This window comes from Sapajus apella, unplaced genomic scaffold, assembly GCF_009761245.1.
Source record: "Sapajus apella isolate SASKATOON/1434 unplaced genomic scaffold, GSC_monkey_1.0 scaffold220, whole genome shotgun sequence".
NCBI classification, from domain to species: Eukaryota; Metazoa; Chordata; class Mammalia; order Primates; family Cebidae; genus Sapajus; species Sapajus apella.
In genome coordinates, this window is record NW_022437160.1 from 62,924 (window position 1) to 85,422 (window position 22,499).

General features: G+C 51.5%; 1 protein-coding gene and 1 long non-coding RNA gene across 5 annotated transcripts in view; one reads left to right on the top strand and one right to left on the bottom strand.

Annotated features, from left to right (window-relative positions):
- Positions 1 to 9,169: 9,169 nt before the first annotated feature.
- On the bottom strand, positions 9,170 to 17,348 carry LOC116544523. Its single transcript, XR_004265942.1, has 2 exons — positions 17,277 to 17,348; positions 9,170 to 10,469 (listed from the first exon to the last, which is right to left on the bottom strand). It is a non-coding gene; the product is annotated as an uncharacterized LOC116544523 (long non-coding RNA).
- Positions 17,070 to 22,499, top strand: part of GYS1 (glycogen synthase 1) — a 29,401-nt gene continuing 23,971 nt past the window's right edge. Inside the window, exons 1-2 of one of the 4 annotated variants that reach the window (XM_032270940.1) lie at positions 17,070 to 18,194; positions 19,704 to 19,885. In XM_032270940.1, coding sequence (XP_032126831.1) covers positions 18,077 to 18,194; positions 19,704 to 19,885 — 300 coding nt within the window. In that variant the 5' untranslated portion in view covers positions 17,070 to 18,076. The other 3 variants (XM_032270942.1, XM_032270941.1, XM_032270943.1) reach the window with 3 other exon arrangements.

Here is a 22,499-nt window from a genome sequence, read left to right on the forward strand (position 1 = left end):
CACTCTACCAACCGCCAAGGATTTCTAAGACCTCCTCCTGTTCCTATCCATCAAGTGCGAGGATTTAATCCCACGCAAAACTGGCAAATTGAGTTTACTCATATGCCTCGTGTCAAAAAATTTAAGTACCTTCTTGTGTGGGTGGATACCTTCACGGCGTGGACTGAAGCCTTCCCTACTGGAACAGAAAGGGCTACTGCGGTTATTTCTTGTCTATTAAATGGTATCATCCCCCGGTTTGGCCGGTCTACTTCCATACCATCAGCTCATGGCCCTGCTTTCATTAGCCAAATCACCCAAGCAGTCTCTCAGGCCCTCAGCATTCAATGGAATATCCATGCCTCTTACCACCCTCAGTTGCCAAGGAAAGTAGAAAGCTAATGGCCTTCTAAAAACACAACTTACTAAACTCACCCTTCAACTAAAAAAGGACTGGGTATTTCTTCTGCCTATCGCTCTTCTCCAAATTCATACCACTCCCCAGGAACCCAGCCGGTATAGCCCCTTTGAACTTCTGTATGACCGTACCTTTCTACTCGGGCCCAACCTTCTTCCAGACCCCAGCCCTTTTGGAGACTATCTTCCAGTTCTCCAACAAATGAGGCAGGAAATTCACTGAGCTGTTAATCTCCTCTTACCCACTCCAGACACCCAGCCGTAGAAGGAAGGACATCTTAGCCGGACAATCAGTACGGTCAAGGACCTATCCCATCCAGCTCTACAGCCTCAGTGGAAAGGTCCTTACCTGGTTGTCTACAGTACCCCAACTGCTGTCCGCCTGCAAGACCCTCCCGACTGGGTTCACTGCTCCAGGATTAAACTGTGCCCACCAGACTGAGGAAAGAGATCCAAACATCTAAGATCACCTCCCCCCTGACTTCCACACTGCTTTTCAATAGAAGAAAAGGCTGGCCTACCAGCAGAGTGAGTCGAAGTGAAAAAACAAAAAGAAAAAGAAAAGGCTGGCTGACTAGCACATCTTAATTGCCTTCTTATAGATGGCAGGCATGGTATGGGGGAATCTCTCCAGAAGGCATTGTTTTCACTTAAACAAGATCAAACCCCCACCCCACTCCTACTCCATCGCCCAAGACCCTTTCACGTGTAATTTCTAAGTCTGTAAACCCAAGACCCTTTCACATGTAATATCTAGCGTTATAAGCCTATATAAAGGTAGAGCGTCTCTGTTAGGCAAGCTTGGCTGTTAGACAACTATGTCACCTTGCTCCTAGTCGAAATAAATCCCCTCTCCCTTCCTAGTTCGGTGTCCGAGGTCTGTTTCTTGTGGCCGCTCATGCCCGGGAAGCGAGTTTCGGTTCGCAGACAGCGGCAAAGGCTCTCAGGCGGTTTGCCTCGCCCTTTGGAGCATCTCTGCGGGGGCTCCTGCCCACTTGGGCGACGCAATTCCTGAGAGAGCTCCCAGGCAGGTATTAGCCTGGTGGAAAGCCTCTCCAGAGCAGAGCAGGAAACCCCCCCCCAGTGTGGATCTACCCAGGGGCTGAACACCCAGAAGGAACAGGTACTTGGAATGTCCAGACAACAGAAACATGGTAGGATCAATCCTGGGAAGCCTGTCCGCCTCCTTTAGGTGGAAGCGTGGCCTGATCACCACGTGTGCTGGATTTGGCACTCTTGAACTTGGTTCTCTCTCTCCTTCTGCAACTAACCTTGGAAGTTTTGCTTTTGGTTTCGATTTGGGTGGAGGGAGGAGAGCGACTGTATGAGTGAATGGAGGGGTCCAACTGGACTTGTCAGCCGTGAAATGTGGGAGCGTGAGGCCCATTAGAGGGGGCCTTACACTCCGAGCCACGCGTGGGGCTGGCTGGAATCAGAGACGACCACATAAGGCTAAACGGAGGAGCTCTCGCAATCTCGGCGTTGTGAGGGGATTAACCAGCTCTCTTATGCCAAATGGCATCTGAAATACTTTTTTTTTTTTTTGAGACGGAGTTTCACTCTTGTTACCCAGGCTGGAGTGCAATGGCGAAATCTCGGCTCACCGCAACCTCCGCCTCCTGGGTTCAGGCAATTCTCCTGCCTCAGCCTCCTGAGTGGCTGGGATTACAGGCACGTGCCACCATGCCCAGCTAATTTTTTGTATTTTTAGTAGAGACGGGGTTTCACCATGTTGGCCAGGATGGTCTCGATCTCTTGACCTCGTGATCCACCCGCCTCGGCCTCCCAAAGTGCTGGGATTACAGGCTTGAGCCACTGCGCCCGGCCTCTGAAATAGTTTTGAAAGAAAGGCGATTCTGCCAGCCTGAAGTCAATGTGAACCAGAGAGTGTGTAGTGCCCCCTGCTGGGCGGGAGCTGCTGTGGGCGGAGTAACACTCTTAGCTGTGAGGACTGCTTTTCGGGTAAGCATGAGTCACACCCATAGCAAGCCCACTCCTTTAGGGACCATGCTGAAAAATTTCAAGAAGGGATTTAGTGGAGATTATGGAGTAACTATGACACCAGGGAAGCTAAGGACTTAATGTGAGGTAGATTGGCCAGCATTTGGGAAGGGTTGGCCCTCAGAGGGGACCCTGGACAGGTCTCTTGTCTCTTAAGTAAGGCATGAGGTTATATGTGGCAAGCCAGAACATCTTGATCAATTTCCGTACATAGACTCGTGGTTACAGTTAGTTTTAAACCCTCCGCAGTGGTTAACAGGACAGGCAACAACTGTTTTAGTGGCAAAAGGACAGACAGCTAGGACCCCCCCACCCGCACCTAGGAGACAAGGACTCCCAAGGTCCTGGCAGATTCAGTGTGAGGACATTGGAAGAAAATTGCAGGAACAGGCAGGATTTGTGGGCATGAATGCTTCACAATGATTGGAAATAGCCAACCAGGTGTTTGTGAACTGAGAAGTGGTAAGCCGTAGAGAAAAAGAGCATCAGGCTCGACGAAATGCCGACTTGACAGCTGCTGCTATTAAAGGTGCACCCCCAAGAGGGCGGGGAAAGGGGGGTTCCTGGAAAGCCACCCAGTCTGCTCGCCCGTGCCTGCAACATGATCAGTGTGCTTACAGCAGGGAAGTAGGACATTGGAAGGAAAAGTGCCCCCAGTTAACAAGAGAACAGTGAGATCCTAAGCATGAGGAATCAGATGAAAGTGAAGGAGTTCTTTCTTTTTTTTCTTTTTTTTTTTTTGAGATGGAGTTTTTCCGCTCTTGTTACCCAGGCTGGAGTGCAATGGCACGATCTCGGCTCACCGCAGCCTCCGCCTCCTGGGTTCAGGCAATTCTCCTGCCTCAACCTCCTGAGTCGCTGGGATTGCAGGCACGCGCCACCATGCCCAGCTAATGTTTTGTATTTTTAGTAGAGACGGGGTTTCACCATGTTGACCAGGATGGTCTCGATCTCTTGACCTCGTGATCCACCCGCCTTTGCCTCCCAAAGTGCTGGGGTTACAGGCTTGAGCCACCGCGCCCGGCAAAAGTGAAGGAGTTCTGCTCGGTCTAATGGAAGGGCCACTGGACTAAAGGGGGGCCAGGCTCATATGCCCCCAAAGAGCTCATGGTCTGGATGACAGTCCTGTAAACCCCGCCCCCCATCAAAGGAAACAATACTGCTGGAGCTACTGGGGTGTTAGAAAACCAGTCTTCCTGTTTGCCTCAGACCTGTTTGGCAGGAGGCCATGAAGTTATGTCAGTTCTTGTCCTTGGGGTGCTACCCCTACCCCCTTCTGTGGGGGGGAACCTGTTATGCAAACTAAGGGCTACAACTATCACATTCAATAATAAGGACTTCCTGCAGCTAAAACTGCCTCAGGCAGAGATTATCAAGGCTCTCACAGTTGGGGAGGAGTGGAGCCCCTCCCTAACCAGGGACTGAAGACTGCAGGCCGATGTGGGGCTTGCTTTTGGTTCATCAGACTACACTGACTTTGCACCCAACTCATGCACGCGATTGGGATTATTGCCAGTGGAGGATAGTTGGTTCACCTGACTGGACTTAAAGAATACTTCTTTGGGCTGGGCACGGTGGCTCAAGCCTGTAATCCCAGCACTTTGGGAGGCCGAGGCAGGTGGATCACGAGGTCAAGAGATTGAGACCATCCTGGTCAACATGGTGAAACCCCGTCTCTACTAAAAAAATACAAAAAATTAGCTGAGCACGGTGGCACGTGCCTGTAATCCCAGCTACTCAGGAGGCTGAGGCAGGAGAATTGCCTGAACCCAGGAGACGGAGGTTGCAGTGAGCCGAGATTGCGCCATTGCACTCCAGCCTGGGTAACAAGAGCAAAAAAACTCCGTCTCAAAAAAAAAAAAAAAAAAAAAAAAAAAAAAAAAAAAAAAAACTTCTTTAGCATTGAACTGGCCTTGGAAGATCAGAAACTATTTGCGTTTCAATGGGAAAATCCAGAAACAGGTGTGACCACTCAGTACACCTGGACCCAGCATCCCAGGGGCTCAAGAATTCTCTCACCATCTGTGGGGAGGCACTAACCTCTGATCCGCCCCCCCCCAGAAGTTTCTTGCTAAGGACTTAGGCTGCATGTTGCTCCAATATGCTGGTGACCTTTAATGGGGACACCCCACGGCAGTCAGGTGCGCTAAAGAAACAGATGCCTTACTTCGGCACCTGGAGGACTTAGGGTATAAAGTGTTTAAAAAGAGAGCCCAGATTTGCCAACAGCAAGTGCGATATCTGGAGTTCGGCACCCGGCAGGGAGAGTACGACCTAGCAGAGAGGAAACAGGTCATTTGCAACCTACCAGAACCCGAAACCAAGAGGCAGGCGAGAGAGTGCCTGGGAGCCGTGGGTTCTTGTAAATTGTGGATTCCAAACTTCCACAGTACTGGCCAAACCCTTACACAAAGTGACAAAGAGGGGAGGAGACAAGGAACCCTTTGAATGGGGATCCCAGCAGCGGCAGGAACTGAAAGCTAAACTTTTGTCAGCCCTGGCTTTGGGGCTACCCGATTTAACAAAGCCTCTCACGCTGTATGTATCAGAGGAAAAAAGATGGCAATTGAGGTTCTAACATCAACTCTGGGGCAAAATTTAAATATCAAACGCCACACACAGTATTGACTGTAAATGAATACAAAGGGCATCACTGGTTAACAAATGCTAGGCCAACCAAATACCTGAGACTGCTGAAGGGGAAATCCCCACATCACCATTGGGATCTGTGCAACACCTTAAAACCTGCCACTTTGCCCCCGGTGCCAGAAGGCCCATGAAGTAACCCGTGTGCTGCTTCGAGATCTCATCCCTAGGTTTGGACTGCCACTGCGCAACGGATCAGACAACAGACCAGCATTTGTGGCGAATTTGGTCCGGAAAACAGCAATGACCTTGGGTATTACTTGGAAAGCACACTGCCTACCGACCTCAGAGTTCCGGAAAGGTGGAGAGAATGAACCAGACCATCAAAAATAGCTTAGGGAAAATGAGTCAGGCAACAGGATTAAAGTGGGTGCAGGCACTTCCCTTGCTGTTATTTAAAATTAGATGCACTCCCGTTAAGAAGACAGGATATTCCCCTTATGAAGTCTTGTATCATAGGCCCCCTCCCATACTGCGGGCACTCCCGGAAACTCCTCAGGAGTGGGGAGAGATTGACCTAGGATGGCAGTTACAAGCTCTAGGGAAGATCACTCAGGATATTTCAACCTGGGTAAATGAGAGATGTCCTGTAAGCTTATTCTCCCCAGTTCACCCTTTCTCACCAGGTGATCGTGTGTGGATAAAGGACTGGAATGCAGCCCCTCTGAAGCCACGGTGGAAAGGACCCCAGACCATGATCCTGACCACTCTCACGGCCGTAAAGGTAGAGGGAATCCCAGCCTGGATCCACCACAGCTGCGTGAAACCAGCAGCGGCTGAAACTTGGGAAGCTAGACCAGACCCAGACGACGACTGCAGAGTCACCTTAAGGACAGCGAGCCCTGCTCCAGCGCATCCCGGAAGCATGAGGAGATTCATCATGGGACTCACTCTTCTTCATATTTGGACTTGCACAGTAGGGACATCAACTAATTTTGAAGAATGCTGTCAGTGTGTGCACCAGGGTACTAAGGTGGGACGTAAAGTGACTGCCATGCTTTCACTCTACAGTTACTATGAATGTACAGGGACACAGAGGGAACCTGTTTACTCAGCATAAGGTGTGTAATCCAGGGGATGGACAGCCGATGTCTGCTACCATCCATCAGAGTCCCCTACACATACGACTTTTGAAATCAAACTCCTAACAGGGCGAGGAATCAGTCCTACTAAGTTAATAGCTAAAACAGAGGAGAAGGGAAGGCCCAAACAGGTCACCCTAAGGTTTGATGCCTGTGCAGCCATCAATGCCTATCCTTCCAGTAGGGGGAGCCGTGGTCCCCTCGGATAGAAACAAAGTCACGCAAAAGAGCCTAAGAATATCTGCCAGAAAACCTGCTGATGCAGTAAATGCATTCTTGCAGTCACGCGTCTTCTGGGCCACTTGAAAAAATAATACAAGGCTGGGCGCGGTGGCTCACACTTGTAATCCCAGCACTTTGGGAGGCCGAGGCGGGTGGATCACGAGGTCAAGAGATCAAGACCATCCTGGTCAACATGGTGAAACCCCGTCTCTACTAAAAATACAAAAAATTAGCTGGGCATGGTGGCGCGTGCCTGTAATCCCAGCTACTCAGGAGGCTGAGGCAGGAGAATTGCCTGAACCCAGGAGGCGGAGGTTGCGGTGAGCCGAGATCACGCCATTGCACTCCAGCCTGGGTAACAAGAGCGAAACTCCGTCTCAAAAAAAAAAAAAAAAAAGAAAAAATAATACAAATAATCCCGTTCCCGTTCATCCTGTAAAAGGGAGAGACACCATTCCAGGGAGTAACGTCCCCTGTGTCTCGAGACATTGTAACCCAGTAGAATTAATAATCACAAACCCCCAAGACTCTAAATGGGAAAAAGGGGAGAGTGTAATGCTGGGAATTCATGGAAAAGGGCTTGACCCCAGAGTCAGTATCCAGATTCAGGGAAAAATCCAGAAACACTCAGCCCGGGCAGTGTACCAGCACTTCCAAGAAATATTAAATGAGCCAATGCTGGAGCTTCCAAAAAACACAAAGAACTTGTTCCTCCAACTTGCTGAAAATGTAGCCCATTCCCTTAATGTCACTTCTTACTATGTATGTGGGTGAATTACCATGGGTAATAGATGGCCATGGAATGCCTGTGAGTTATTACCCTCTGACCTGACCTCAGTCCAAAGGATTCAAACCAACAGTTTCTGGGTTTTAAAGGTTTCAATTACTGGACAATATTTGTTGACCAGAGAAGGAACAGTCTTCACTGCTCCGGTAGGAAAGCTTAGCTGCTTAGGGCAGCGACCGTGTAATGGAACAGTGGGGTAACCTGGTGGAGCTCAAACTACACAGCAAAGAACCCCCTCCTAAAATTTCAAGAATTACAGAATGCTTGGAATCATCCTGGGTACGGGAGAGGCTGGACAGCCCCGCCTGGGTTGTATTGGATATGCAGACACAGCATTCATCCGGCTGCCTGAAAGATGGACAGGTAGCTGTGTCAGAGGCATCGTCAAGCCTTCTTTCTTCCTATTACCTGTTAAGATAGGTGAGCTGTTAGGATATCCGGTCTACGGACTCCTATCTATACGCTCAGTCAGATCATCCAGTTGCAGGCTGCCATGGAAATACTCGTTAATGAAATGGGCAAAGCTCTGTCCATTTTGGCCAGACAAGAAACTCAGATGAGAAATGCAATTTATCAGAACCGGTTGGCCTTAGATTATTTGCTGGCAGCTGAAGGAGGAGTCCGTAAAAAATTCAAACTAACCCACTGCTGCCTACACGTAGACCACCAGGGTCATGCAGTTAAGAATATAACCAAACTAACACATGCGCCTGTGCTGCTAGGGCACAAATTCAACCCCGAGTTCTTTTTAAAGATTGGCCCTCAGCCTTGGGAGGAGTAAAAACCCTCATCATAAGTGGGGTAACAAAAGTAGGTGTTTGCTACTCCCCTGTTGTCCCCCCTTATTACTCTAAATGGCTAAGAAATTCTTTACTGCTGTGATAGACCGGAGAACCACACCACGAATGTTTTGTATCTGTCATTATCAATCAGTTCCTTCAGGGGATCATGAAAATAAGAATAAAGAGTGAGAACTCTTGCTAATGTTATAGGTGAGGTTCTCAAAGCAGGGGAGAGTGAGGAAAGAGACCCAAGCATCTAAGATCACCTCCCCCTTGACTTCCACACTGTATTTCAATAGAAGAAAAGGCTGGCCGACTGGCACATCCTTAATTGCCTTCCTACAGATGGCAGGCATAGTATGGGGGAATCTCTCCAGAAGGCATTGTTTTGACTTAAACAAGATCAAACCCCCACCCCACTCCTACTCCATCGCCCAAGACGCTTTCACGTGTAATTTCCAAAACTAAACCCAAGACCCTTTCGCATGTAGTATCTAGTGTTAGAAGCCTATATGAAGGCAGAGCTTCTCTTTGTTAGGTAAGCTTGGCTGTTAGACAACTATGTCGCCTTGCTCCGGCCAAAATAAATCCCCTCTTCCTTCCTAGTTCGGTGTCCGAGGTCTGTTTCTCGCGGCTGCTCCTGCTTCAAGACGACCAGCCTAGCCCATCCACCTCCTCTTGGAAGTCACAAGTACTCTCCCCTACTTCCCTTAGGCTCACTCGAGTCCCTGAAGAGCAATCCTAGGCCCTAAATGCCCTGCACGTGTTTGCACTGTAGGCTCTCACTCTTCCTGCAAGCCCTCCTAGCTGACACCTCCTGGTTCTGCTCTCCAGGCGCCACCCTTAATTCCTTTCTAGAGTGGACAGATGACAATGTGTGGCAAAGAACACTCCAGTTCTTTCCCCCAAAAGAAGTTCTCTTTTGGCCGGGCGCGGTGGCTCACGCCTGTAATCCCAGCACTTTGGGAGGCCGAGGCGGGTGGATCACGAGGTCAAGAGATCGAGACCATCCTGGTCAACACGGTGAAACCCCGTCTCTACTAAAAATACAAAAAATTAGCTGGGCGTGGTGGTGCCTGCCTGTAATCCCAGCTACTCAGGAGGCTGAGGCAGGAGAATTGCCTGAACCCGGGAGGCGGAGGTTGCGGTGAGCCGAGATCGCGCCATTGCACTCAGCCTGGGCAACAAGAGTGAAACTCCGTCTCAAAAAAAAAAAAAAAAGTTCTCTTTTTTACTTTCCTACTCACTCTTACTCTCAGTCCTGTTCTGCTGCTCTCTGGCCTTTCCTAGTTCTCTTGTACATACTATCGATCTAACTCATTCCCTCCTCAATGATGCCAACCCATCGTTGGCAAAAAACTGCTGGCTCTGCTCCTCCCTTTCTTCCTCCTCTTATGCCGCCATTCCTGCCTTGCCGGCTGATGGGGCTACCTCTCCTGTCTCTTTACATCTGCCTGCCTCTTTTGACAGTCCCCGCCTCCACCTCCTACAGAGCTTCTTTACTTTTTAAACAGACCCAGCAGGACCTCTTCAGATGTGTCATACCAATAAGCTGCTGTGCTTCTCTGCATGCATTTACAGCAACTCCCACCTCGTATCAACTCCACCCACGCTAGGACCCCTCACTACACAAACAACTATCCCCACTGCTGCCCTCTATGCATTTCCCGTCAACGAACCACTAGAATCCCCTTAGGTAACCTTCCACCTTCTAAATGCGCGTTTACGCTTCATCTCCAAAGTCCCGACACACGTTAATATGCCTACAGGGCACCCTTACTCAGCTTTACTGCCAGACCCTCTATCACCACTAATCATCTCAAAAACATTAACAGTCACCTTCCCTGTGTCTCACTTCATCCTTGGTGACCCTCTCCTTGTGCCTCAGATTCTCCTCCTGGTCCTTCATCATGCTTACTTATGCCCACCCCTACAAATGTGAGAAGAGGCTATTTGTTGATACCACACGCTTCCTCACACATTACGAAATCAAACCACTTCCACTACACAGCTGCCACACCCATCGCCCCTTCAACCCCTAACAGCTGCCGTCCTCGCTGGATCTTTAGGAATTTAGGCATCTGATTCCCCTTTCAGTACTCCCTCTCAGCTCTTCACCCTGCGTTTTCAATTCAGCCTCGCCCTGGCCTTTTCTTCCCAGGTGGCTCCTCTACCTATATGTGTTTGCCACTAACTGGACAGGCACCTGTCCCTCAGTCTTCCTTATTCCTGAGATCCAATTTGCCAATGGTAACGAACAAGTGCTTGTCCCCCTAATGACACCTACCCGACGAAAAAGAGCTATGCAACTAATTCCATTCCTCGTAGGAATAGGGCTTGCAGCCTGCACGGTAGGCCTTGGAACTGGCATAGCAGGGCTCACCACCTCCATCACAGCATTCCGCAGTCTGTCTACTGATTTCTCTGCCAGCATTGCTAATTAGCTAATACCTTGTCTGCCCTTCAGAGTCTAATTGACTCTTTGGTTGCAGCTGTTCTCCAAAACCATTGTGGCCTCGACTTACCGCAGAAAAAGGAGGACTCTGTATATTTCTAAATGAAGAATGTTGTTTTTACTTAAAGCAATCTGGCCTAGTGTATGATAATATCAAAAAACTCAAAGACAGGGCTCAGAAGTTTGCTAACCAAGCAAATACCTATGCCGAACCTGCCTGGCCTTTTTCTAACTGGAGGTCATGGCTCCTTCCAATCCTTACTCCTTTAATACCCATCTTTCTTCTTCTCCTATTCGGACCCTGTAACTTCCGCTTACTCTCCCAATTCATACAAAACCGCATCCAGGCAATCACAGATCGGCAAATGCTGCTCTGGACAACCCCACAACACCGTGCAGTGCCTCAAAGTCCCCTAGCAGCTTAAGCATGTGTAAGGCCAAACGTATTGTCCGGCCCTTTCTTATTTGTGTCCCTGTCCTGTTCCCACTTCTACCCTGTCTCCTCTGCTCAAAAAATTAGGTGTCTGCGCAGACCGGGCGCGGTGGCTCAAGCCTGTAATCCCAGCACTTTGGGAGGCCGAGGCGGGTGGATCACAAGGTCAAGAGATCGAGACCATCCTGGTCAACATGGTGAAACCCCGTCTCTACTAAAGCTACAAAAAAAAATTAGCTGGGCATGGTGGCGCGTGCCTGTAATCCCAGCTACTCAGGAGGCTGAGGCAGGAGAATTGCCTGAACCCAGGAGGCGGAGGTTGCGGTGAGCCGAGATCGCGCCACTGCACTCCAGCCTGGGTAACAAGAGCGAAACTCTGTCTCAAAAAAAAAAAAAAAAAAAAAAATTAGGTGTCTGCGCAGTCCCCCACGTCACGCACGAAATAGCCTTGAGAAACTTAGCCCTCACCCCCTGAAACCTGTCATCACCCCCTCTTCTCTCTTTCTCTTTCTATATAAAAAGACAGGAATGTCAGGTCTGCATGTGCAAGCCTGGACCCAGAAAGTCTGAAGTCCTGCCTCGGCTGATTGCCATCCCCCACCAACCCCCATCACCCAGCGGAGCTTCCCCAGGACAAGCCTCTCACCCCACCCTGCCATCTTAACTGTTCTTATGATGATGTGAATACTCCTTACCCCATCCTGCCATCCTTTTTTTTTTTTTTTTTTTTTTTTTTTTTGAGACAGAGTTTTTGCTCTTGTTCCCAGGCTGGAGTGCGATGGCGCGATCTCGGCTCACCGCAACCTCTACCTCCTGGGTTCAGGCAATTCTCCTGCCTCAGCCTCCTGCGTAGCTGGGATTACAGGCATGCGCCACCATGCCCAGCTAATTTTTGTATTTTTAGTAGAGACAGGGTTTCATATGTTGAACAGGATGGTCTCAATCTCTTGACCTCATGATCCACGAGCCTCAGCCTCCCAAAGTGCTGGGATTACAGGCGAAAGCCACCGCGCCCCATCCTGCCATCTGAACTGTTCTTATGAAGATGTGAATACTCCTCGCCCCACCCTACCACCTTAACTACTCTTCTGCCTTACCACCTGTCATTGTAACTGAACTTAGTGTAATGTATACTCCTTGCCCCTGCCCCCCGCCACTGTAACTGATCTTATTCTGCAACACCCCCGCTCCACCCAGAAATATTGCCCCAACCTATAAAATCAATTCCCACCCTTGTCTTTTCTGGGATTCGGCCCGTTTGCACCCAAGAGAGAAATAAAACGGCCTTGTCGCCCACACCCACACAAAGCCTGCTTGGAAGATCTCTTTATAAATGTGTTTAATACTCGGTTCTATTGGACGCGAATAACAGCTACATGAAAGAAGCCCACGCATGAAAGACACATATTGTATGATTCCATCTACATGAAGTAGCCACAATAGGCAAATCCATATACAGAGAAAGATCGGGGCTGCCTAGAACTGAAGACGGGAGGTATGGGAGGATTAGAGGTGAAAGGTAAGAGGTATGGGGGTTTCTTTTTGGGGTGATGACAATGTTCTAAAATTGTGAAAATGGCTGCACAACTCTGTGAATATACTAGAAAATGCTGAGCTGTACATTTTAAATGGGTGAATTATATACCATGTGAATTGTATCTCAATAAAGCTATTAAGAAAAAAAACAGGCTGGGCGTAGTGGCTCCCGCCTGTAATACCAGCACTTTGGGATGCTGAGGCGGGCAGATCACTTGAGGTCAGGGGTTCAAGACCAATATGGTGAATCCTGTCTCTACTAAAAATACAAAAAACACAAAAATTGGCCAGGCGCAGTGGCTCATGCCTGTAATCCCAGCACTCTGGGAGGCCAAGGCTGTGGGTAACCCTCTATACAGGCACCAAGGAAGGATAGCTTAGCAGAATCCTGGCACAATTAGTGCCTGAAGAATATCTCAGTTTACAGTGTTACTACTCAGTTACTTACTTTTATACAATCCTTTATATACAATCATATATTAGTTCATAGAATGAGTGCCTAAAGAATATCTGGCCAGGTGTGGTGGCTCACGCCTGTAATCCAAGCACTTTGGAGGCCAAGGCGGACGGATCGCCTGAGGTCGGAAGTTCAAGACCAGCCTGACCAACATGGTGAAACCCCGTCTTTATATTTAAAAAAAAAGAAAAAAAAAGAAAAAAAAAAAAAGAATATCTTACCACTCAGTTATTTCCCTATATGTATATTATTATATCTTAGTTCATAGAGGAATGCCTAGAGCAGAAACAGTACAGAGCATTAATTAAGGAATAAGCAGCTTATAGTTGGAAGAATGTCTGGAGCAGACACAGTGCAGAGCATGATTTAAGGGAAAAACAGTTATACCAGGACAAGAACCCATGGCCCAGGTGGCAGCGTTCAGTATCGTAAAGATACCTGCTGTATGGCAGGCTTGGGGCGAGAGCCACTCCTCCTGATAAAGGAGCTGTAGGACCTTGCTCCAGTTCTCGTGGAAGGCTGCCCTCAGACCGGCAATCCACCTTGGTGACTGTGAACTTTATCAGCTCTTGTTATGGTGCTGGCTCAAAAGCATCCTCCTATAGAACTCACTGGAAGCTGCCAGCAGGTGGCGGTAGACCCTGACAGCTTTGTCACTGCTGTGTGACTTAAAGCATCCTTCTATAGATATTCTCATAGATAAGAGATATTGCACGCTGCACCCTCTCCACTGCGCACGGCCCACCTCCATGCCTCGATGGCCTAACGGGGGTGGACCCCTTACTGCACAAGGCCTGCCACCTTGCCTCAATGACCTAATGGGGGTGGACCCCTTGTTTATTGCTTACGACCCTATCACTATCCTTAAAGATGACTTCACTCACTACCCTGCCCCCTAACCTATACTCAATAAATACAGACGCTTCTGGACATTCAGGCCTCACCTGTCTCCGCTTACAGGTGATGTGCCACCACTCCCAGCCCAGCTGCGCTTTCTTTGTATTTCTGTGTCCTGTCTCTTTATTTCTCGGATCCTGTGCCTTAGCACAGCATAAGGGACACCCCCATGACCCTGTGGGGCCCTTATAGCCCTACAAAGGCAACCAGATCACGAGGTCAGGAGTTCATTACCAGCCTGGCCAATATGGTGAAACCCCATCTATACTAAAAATACAAAAAAAATTAGCTGGGTATGGTGGCAGGCACCTGCAATCCCAGCTACTTGGGAGGCTGAGGCAGGAGAATTGCTTAAACCTGGGAGGCTGAGGTTGTAGTGAGCTGAAATCATACCACTACACTTCAGCCTGGGCAAGAGCAAGACTCTGTCTCACAAAACATAAATAAAAATAAAAAATAAATCAGCTGGGAGTGGTGGCACACACCTGTAATCCCAGCTACTGGGAGGCTGAGGCAGGAGGATCATTTGAACCTGGGAGGTGGAGGTTGCAGTGAGCCAAGATCACACCACTGCACTCCAGCCTGGGAGACAGAGTGAAGCTCTGTCTTGAATAAAAGCAAAACAAAACACTGCTGGATGGTGGATCTTTGCATGTTTGTTACATTATTTTCTGACACTTCAGAATAGTTCATAATTTATTTTATTTTATTATTTTATTTATTTTTAGAAGCAGGGTTTCACTATGTTGACCAGGCTGATCTCGAACTCCTGACCTCATGATCCACCCGCCTCAACCTCCCAAAGTGCTGGGTTTACAGATGTGAGCCACCATGCCCGGCAAATACTTCATAATTTCTAATAAGGAAAAGGAAGCTTAAGAGGCCAGCATGCTAACCTAGCCCCTAAGTCACCTATCCCCAACTTTCCTTCCCATGAGTTATCTATTTATTTATTTATTTTTAAGATGGGGTTTCACCATGATGGCCAGGCTGGTTTTGAACTCCTGACCTCAGGTGATCCAACCACCTCGGCTTCCCAAAGTGCTAGGATTACAGGCATGAGCCACCGCACCCGGCCTTTTTCTTTTTTTTTTTGAGACAAGGTCTCACTCTGCCACCCAGGCTGGACTGCCATGGCCTCCACCTTCCAGGCTCAAGCAATCCTCCCACCTCAGCCTCCTGAACAGTTGGAACTACAGGTGTGTGCCACCACACTTGGCTAATTTTCTTATTTTTTTTCAAAGGCAGGGTCTCGTGATGTTGCCACAGCTGGTCTTAAATTCCTGGGCTCGAGCAATCCTTTTACCTCGACCTCCCCAAATACAGGATTACAGGCCACTGTGAGCCACTGTGCCTGGCCCACAGGTCTTTCTTCTCTTCTTCCACCAGACAGAACATGCAGTTATCCAGCCCAGAGGAAGTCTTCTCCTTCTGGAGTCAATCGTTTAAACTTTCTGGCCATCGGTGGTCATAAGCTTTCCCTATCATTGTGTGAACCTTCCCACCTAGTTTCTCCTTATACGAAGCTGGAACCCTGGAGTATGGGACATTACCCACAAACTACTTCCAAAAGACTAGGCAACAAAAAAAAGACATGAATCCAGGAATCCCAAATTTAGCTCTCTCAACATAAACCAGCCCCTTCAAGGACTGTCTCCTACAAAGTCTTTCTCTTTCACCATAAGCCTCTCCTAAACCTTGCTGCCCACTGGTCCCAGGAAAACCAAGGTCATTTTATTTTATTTTATTTATTTATTTTTTTTTTTTGAGACGGAGTTTCGCTCTTGTTACCCAGGCTGGAGTGCAATGACGCGATCTCGGCTCACCGCAACCTCCGCCTCCTGGGTTCAGGCAATTCTCCTGCCTCAGCTTCCTGAGTAGCTGGGATTACAGGCACGTGCCACCATGCCCAGCTAATTTTTGTAGTTTTAGTAGAGACGGGGTTTCACCATGTTGACCAGGATGGTCTCGATCTCTTGACCTCGTGATCCACCCGCCTTGGCCTCCCAAACTGCTGGGATTACAGGCTTGAGCCACCGCGCCCGGCCCTTATTTTTTTTAGGGACAGAGTCTCGCTCTGTCGCCCAAGCTGGAGTGCAGTGATGCAATCTCAGCTCACTGCAACCTCCACCTCCCGGGTTCAAGCGATTCTCCTGCCTCAGCCTCCCGAGTAGTTGGGATTACAGGTGCACACCACCTCACCTAGCTAATTTTTGTATTTTTAGTAGAGACGAAGTTTCACTGTGTTAGCCAGGATGGTCTCGATCTCGTGACCTCGTGATCCATCCACCTTGGCCTCCCAAAGTGCTGGGACCATAGGCGTGAGCCACCGCGCCCCGCTAAACCAAGGCCATTTTAAAACTCAGCACCCACCATCCCCTCACACTTCCAATAACTTCCTCCATAGAAGTTCTGATCACTGCCTTCCTCTTCTACTTCCCTATCCACCTCCTCCTCCTCCTTGCTCTGGTGACAGCAACAGACTCAAATCTCACCCCCAGCTACCAGCAACTCTCTCCCCGCCCCTTCCTCCATCATGGGGATTGAGGCATCCGGAAGCCCAGGCCAGTCCGTAAGTTCAGGTCACGTCACTTTTTTTTTTTTTTTGGAGGCAGTCTCGCTTTGACACCCAGGCTGGAGTGCAGTGGCGCAATCTCAGCTCACTGCAACTGCTGAGTCCCCGGTTCAAGCGATTCTCCTGCCTCAGCCTCCCGAGTAGCTGGGATTATAGGCGTGCACCACCACACCTGGCTAATTTTTGTATTTTGAGTAGAGATGGGGTTTCATCATATTAGTTAGGATGGTCTCGAGCTCTTGACCTAGTGATCCGCCCGCCTCGGCCTCCCACAAAGTGCTGGGATTACAGGCGTGAGCCACCGCACCTGGCCCAAATCACTTCTTTATTCAGGTATTTCTTGAGCAGGTGCCAGGCCAAGTTTCCCAGCCTTTCCTTCATTCACATCCATCCATCCATTCATTCAAACATTCAAGTGATAATTTATTGAACATTTACATTGAGACATGCCCCATGTGAAACACTGGAAATATGAAAATGGTCAAAACGGTCGCATGACAAGATCCAGACCTCTGAGTCCCTAATACTTTAGTCTTCTCCACTAAGACTCTCTTGTTCCTTGACAATTTCTTCCCATTAAAGGTTCACTAGGCCAAGGTTCCCAAATGGCTCGAAGCAGCGCAAGGTACTACAACCCTCATCATCATACACTGGCGCCAAGGACTGTAGAACCAGCCGTTGCGCCAAGAGTATTCTAGAAGTTGGAGTTCCTATAGCATGATGGGGCCAAATCTGAGATTCCAGGATTCCAGCCCTTTCTTTTTTTCACTTCCTCAAACCCAGGAGCACTGGTACCCAGCTCCCGCCTCCGCTAAGATCCAGAAATCTAGCCCCCAGGTCCCCTTCTCCCCCAGACCCGGGAGTCCGAGCTTCCTCCTCCTCCAGACCCGAGTCTGGACCCCCAGATTCCTCCTCCTTCAGACCCAAAAGTCAGGGCCTCTAGCCTCCTCCTCTCTCAGACTCGAGACCGCGGCCTCGCTCCTTACCCTCCATGCACTCACACTTACCACGGTTGCCATGATGCTCACCAACTGCCAGAGTCCTAAGGGAAACGGAAATGCGCGAGGAGCAGGGCGTTCTGGTCCCTCTAGGCTAGCAGGTCCTCCAAAGATCTCTATGATTTCTCATAAATATGTAAATATAGTGGGGGCGTGACGGCACTTTTGGCCCCGCCTGCTCGCCGAGGCTACGCTGGAAGACGGGTGTCCGGAACTCCTGGGTCCATTCCCAATGCCTCTGGCTCCTCCTCCTTTTGCTCTGCCCCCCGCCCCGCTCAGGCCGATTGCAAAATTCTTAGCTGTTCTTTGAGTAACCACACGTCCTCCACGCTCCTTTCCTCTTTATCCCACCCTCCTCCTCCCCGCGACTTTGAGGCCTCCGGCTTCAGATTGACAGAGCTGAAGGCCAATCGCTTCCGTAGAGCGCGGCGGCAAGCTCCGCCTCCCGGATAGCCGAGGCGGAGCCCGGACACAGCGACCCCTAACCCGTTCCACCAATGAGGAGACGCGGAAATCCCCGCCCCCGGGCACGAGCCAATGGCACTAGCTGGGGGGGGGGTGGCCACCGCCTCCTGGCGGCCGCGAGGTTTCACTGCAGGGGCACCGCTGGGCTCAGTGACGCTGCGGCCGCCTTCTGCTTAAGTCCGAATGCACCGGGGCGGGGGTGCGGTCGTGCAATAGGAAGCTGAGCGTCTTGCAAGCTTCCCGTCGGGCACCAGCTGCTCGGCCCCGCACCCTACCTGGTGCATTCCCCGGACACCTCCGGGGTCCCTGCTTGAGGTCCCCGGAGCCCCCTTCCAGCGCCAGCCATGCCTTTAAACCGCACTTTGTCCATGTCCTCACTGCCAGGACTGGAGGACTGGGAGGATGAATTCGATCTGGAGAACACAGTGCTCTTCGAAGTGGCCTGGGAGGTGGCCAACAAGGGTGAGTACGCCAGGCGTTGGGGCCCCTGATGAGAAGGGCAGTACTGGATGGGGACCCGGAACTCTGAGTTGTAGGGGGACGGGGCTACAAGGGGAACCCTTGGGTCCTGGGTAAGGAGGCTGTGACTCCTGTGTCCTTGAGGAGGGGCTGGGAGGCCGGAGGTGAGTGGGAGAGGGATGAGTCGTTTGACTTATGTTGAAAGGAGGCTGGAAGCCCGGGTTCCGGGTCCTAGGGAAGAGGGCGCTAAAATGAAAGACTCCTGGGTCCCGGAGGGAAGCTTCGGGGAGACTAGATACCTGGGTGCTGAACAGAGAAGGGGAGGGGGAGATGGGACTTGTGTGTGCAAACGTGGGAAGCTGCCGGGGTTTCAGACTGTGGCCCTAACAGCATGGTCTAGGGGATAAAACTCCAGATTTGAGAGAGAGCTGACTGGGAGATGGGAGGCCTGAGCTGCAGTGGGAGGACCTGAGGATCTGGCTGCTGAGAAGGACTGGCGACGCTAATCCGCAGATCCCCGGTGGGGAGAGGGCTGCGGGCCTGCATGCCTGGGCTTTGAAGGAGCCGAGGGCCTGAGCTATTAGTTCCTAGTAGAGGAGCCGGGGCCTGGGACACATGCGTACTCGAATAGGGAAGGCTGGGAAGTCCTAAGTTAGGCACGGGCTGGGCCCTAGGATGGGAGTGGCTGGGAGCTTGCATTTCTGTGTCTTGGGCTCCAAAAAGCTGAGGTTCTGATCTTGGAGAAGGCTGGGGCTCAAATCCCCAGGAACAAGCCAGTCCCCCACCTCAAAGAGCAGGGACTGAGGGGTTTCTTTGCTGGGTCTTGGAGGGGAAAGGGACTGGGTCTCCCAGGAGGAGAGGGGGGGCCCCTTGAACACACAGCCGGGTCTGGCCAGGGCCTGGGCTCCAGGAGGGTAGGAGGCTGGGGGCGGGGGCTCCTGGGTCTGGGATAGGGCCGTGGGCCCTGCATGCTTTGTCCCTAGTAAGGGAGAGGAAATTGGGAGGCAGGTCAGCAGGGTCCCTGGGGGCAGGAAGCGATCATGCAGGCTTCTCTTGGGCAACAGTGAGAAGCTGAATCCGTCATGAAGAGGGAATCTCCCTCACCGGGTTAAACCCAGCTCCTGTGAGCTGGGAAACTCAGGAACCCGGGTCCAGGTAGTCCTCAGCTCTGCCATCCTTAAGCCCCAGTCCCTAATTCCTTCAGACCCAGGGGTCCCGGCTCCCAGCCCCTTCTCTCTCAGACCCGGAAGTCTAGCCTGAGCCCTGTCCTCCCTCAGGGTCCTGACCCCAGCCCCCTTCTCCCTTAGACCCTGGAGGACCGCCCTCCAGACCCCTGTCCCCTTGATCCAAGCCTCCAAACCCCCTACTCCAAACTGCGGGCTCCTAGCCCCCTCTTCCCCCTGAGCTAGGGGTCTGGGGCCTGAGCACCCCCACGTCCCCAGCCCACCCCACCTCAGGCCCCAGAACTGTGGGACTCGGCCGGGGCCTGCCCTCACACGCTTGGGCCCACAGTGGGTGGCATCTACACGGTGCTGCAGACGAAGGCGAAGGTGACAGGGGATGAATGGGGCGACAACTACTACCTGGTGGGGCCGTACACGGAGCAGGGCGTGAGGACCCAGGTGGAGCTGCTGGAGGCCCCCACCCCGGCCCTGAAGAGGACACTGGACTCCATGAACAGCAAGGGCTGCAAGGTGGGACATGGCGCGGCCCAGGGCAGAAGGGGACGGACAGCCTGCCATCAGGGTGGAAGCCACAAACAGAGAGGGGGTGCGGGGTGATACTTTGAGCGAGAGAGCGAGGCATGCGTGGACGCAGGAACGAGGCATGATAGGACACCCAGACAGATGCAGGGCCTGGAAGCGGTGGGTGGATCCCAGACACTGGCAAAGGCACAGGCAGATGGCAAGTATGAGACAGATCGAGACGCAGATCCCAGAGGCCCCGGGCCTCAGACCCAGGGAGATAAAGAGCGGGCAGAAGATGGCCATGCGGGGCCAGCCTGGCCAACACAGCAAAACCCCATCTCTACTGAAAATACAAAAATTAGCCAGGCGTGGTGGCGCGCACCTGTCATCCTAGCTACTCGGGAGGCTGAGGCAGGAGAATCGCTTGAACCCGGGAGGCGCAGGTTGCACTGAGCTGCTCTTGAGCCACTGCACTCCAGCCTGGGCAACATGAGCAAGACTCCATCTCAAAAAAGAAAGCCAGCCGGCCAGCCAGGCAGAGCCAGGGAGAGGGGGCCTGGGGTCAGGCAGGAGCAGCATTCTGGAGCCTAAAGTTCAAGTTCATCCTCTCCACCGGCTGCCCTTGTGTCCTTGGCTAATGGACGTGCTAACAGCATCTACCTTCTAGAGGTGCTGGGAGGATGAGAGAGTTAATAAGGATAAAGTGTGGAGTTCTTGAAGTTAGCACAGTGTGTGGGCGGTGATTGTCTTTTTATTTTTTTTGAGATGGAGTCTTGCTCTGTTGCCAGGCTGGAGCATAGTGATGCAATCTTGGCTCACTGCAACCTCCGCCTCCCAGGCCCAAGTGGTTCTCCTGCCTCAGCCTCCCGAGTAGCTGGGACTACAGGTGCCCACAGCCACACCTGGCTAATTTTTGTATTTTTAGTAGAGACGGGGTTTGACCATGTTGGCCAGGCTGGTCTCGAACTCTGAACTCATGAGTCTCCCAAAGTGCTGGGATTACAGGCGTGAGCCACCGCACCCAGCTGTGATTGTTATTATGATCTTCGTTCTTATTGTCACTATAAACGGCCAAGCTCGGAGAATGAGGGGGTCAGGCAGACGAAGGGAGAGGCGTGGATGGAGCCATGGGCAAGGAGTAACAGGGAGACCGACTAGGAACAGAAAAGAGGCCGCCAGGTGTTTCAGAAAGTCAGACCTAGAAGGAGGGAGAAGCATGGAGTATCGGGGAAGACGGGAGAAGTCGGCGGGTAGAGCCACAGGACAGAGTCTGAGATGGGCAGATCAGGGGATAGAGAGGAGCAGGAGTCCCAGGGCCGCAGGATGAAGACGGAAAGAGACACACTGCTGTCCCAGGAGAAAGCCACAGGCAGCAGGGCTGAGGGACGGACAGGTCCGGGTCCAGGAGGGAGAGGCACTGCAGTTCCTTCACTCATTTACAGCCTGTGGTTTGTGTTGGGGTCTGGAATCCATTCAGGCCCTACTGTGTCCCTAAGGGACCCAGGAACAGCTTGGTCCCTTCCTGAGGGCAGCTGCTTCCCACGTGCTGGGGGCCTAAGAACAGTGTCCCCACCCCCCCCACCCCGCGCCGCCAGCAAAAGGGCAGACGACAGCTGGGAGGAGGAGGGGCCTCAGAGCCAGGCCCGGGGCAGGAAAGAGCCAGGTCAGCGAGGAGGGAGGCTGCTTCTCCGCTGCGGTGGCAGCGGGCCCAGAACCAAGGCAACCATCTCGGGGAGGAACGCAGCCAACTGGAGAAATGAGGCAGAGGCAGAAGTGAGGCAGCAAGACTCAGAAGCATGGCCTGGGCTAGAAAAACGCAGCCCTGGGGCGTGGACGAGGATGGGCTATGTTAGCAATGTGTGGCTCAGGCCGGGCGCAGTGGCTCACACCTGGAATCCAGCACTTTGGGAGGCCGAGGCGGGCGGATCACCTGAGGTGGGAGTTCGAGACCTGCCTGGCCAACATGGAGAAACCCTGTCTCTACTAAAAATACAAAATTAGCCAGGCGTGGTGGCGGGTGCCTGTAATCCCAGCGACTCGGGAGGCTGAGGCAGGAGAATGGCTTGAACCCGGGAGGCGGAGGTTGTGGTGAGCCAAGATCTCGTCACTCCAGCCTGGGCAACAAGAGTGAAACTCTGTCTCAAAAAAAAAAAAAAAAAGGAAAAAAGTAATGTGTGGCTGTGGGCTGGATGCAGTGGCTCATGCCTGTAATCCTGGCATTTTGGGAGGCCAAGGTGGGAGGATAGCTTGAGCCCGGGAGTTTGTGACCAGCCTGGGTGGCATGATGAAACCCCGTGTCTACTAAAAATACAAAAAATTAGCCAGGCATGCCGGTGCATGCCTGTGATCCCAGCTACTCAGGAGGCTGAGATGGGAGGATCACCTGATCCTGGGAAGTCAAGGCTGTAGTGAGCCATCATTTTTTTTTTGGAGGTGGAGTCATACTCTGTCCACCAGGTTGGAGTGCAGTGGTGCAGTCTCGACTCACCACAACCTCCACCTTCTGCATTCAAGCAATTCTCCCACCTCAGCCTTCCGAGTAGCTGGGACCTCAGGTGCATGCCGCCACACCCAGCTAAGATTTTGTACTTTAGTAGAGACGCGGTTTCACTGTGTTGCC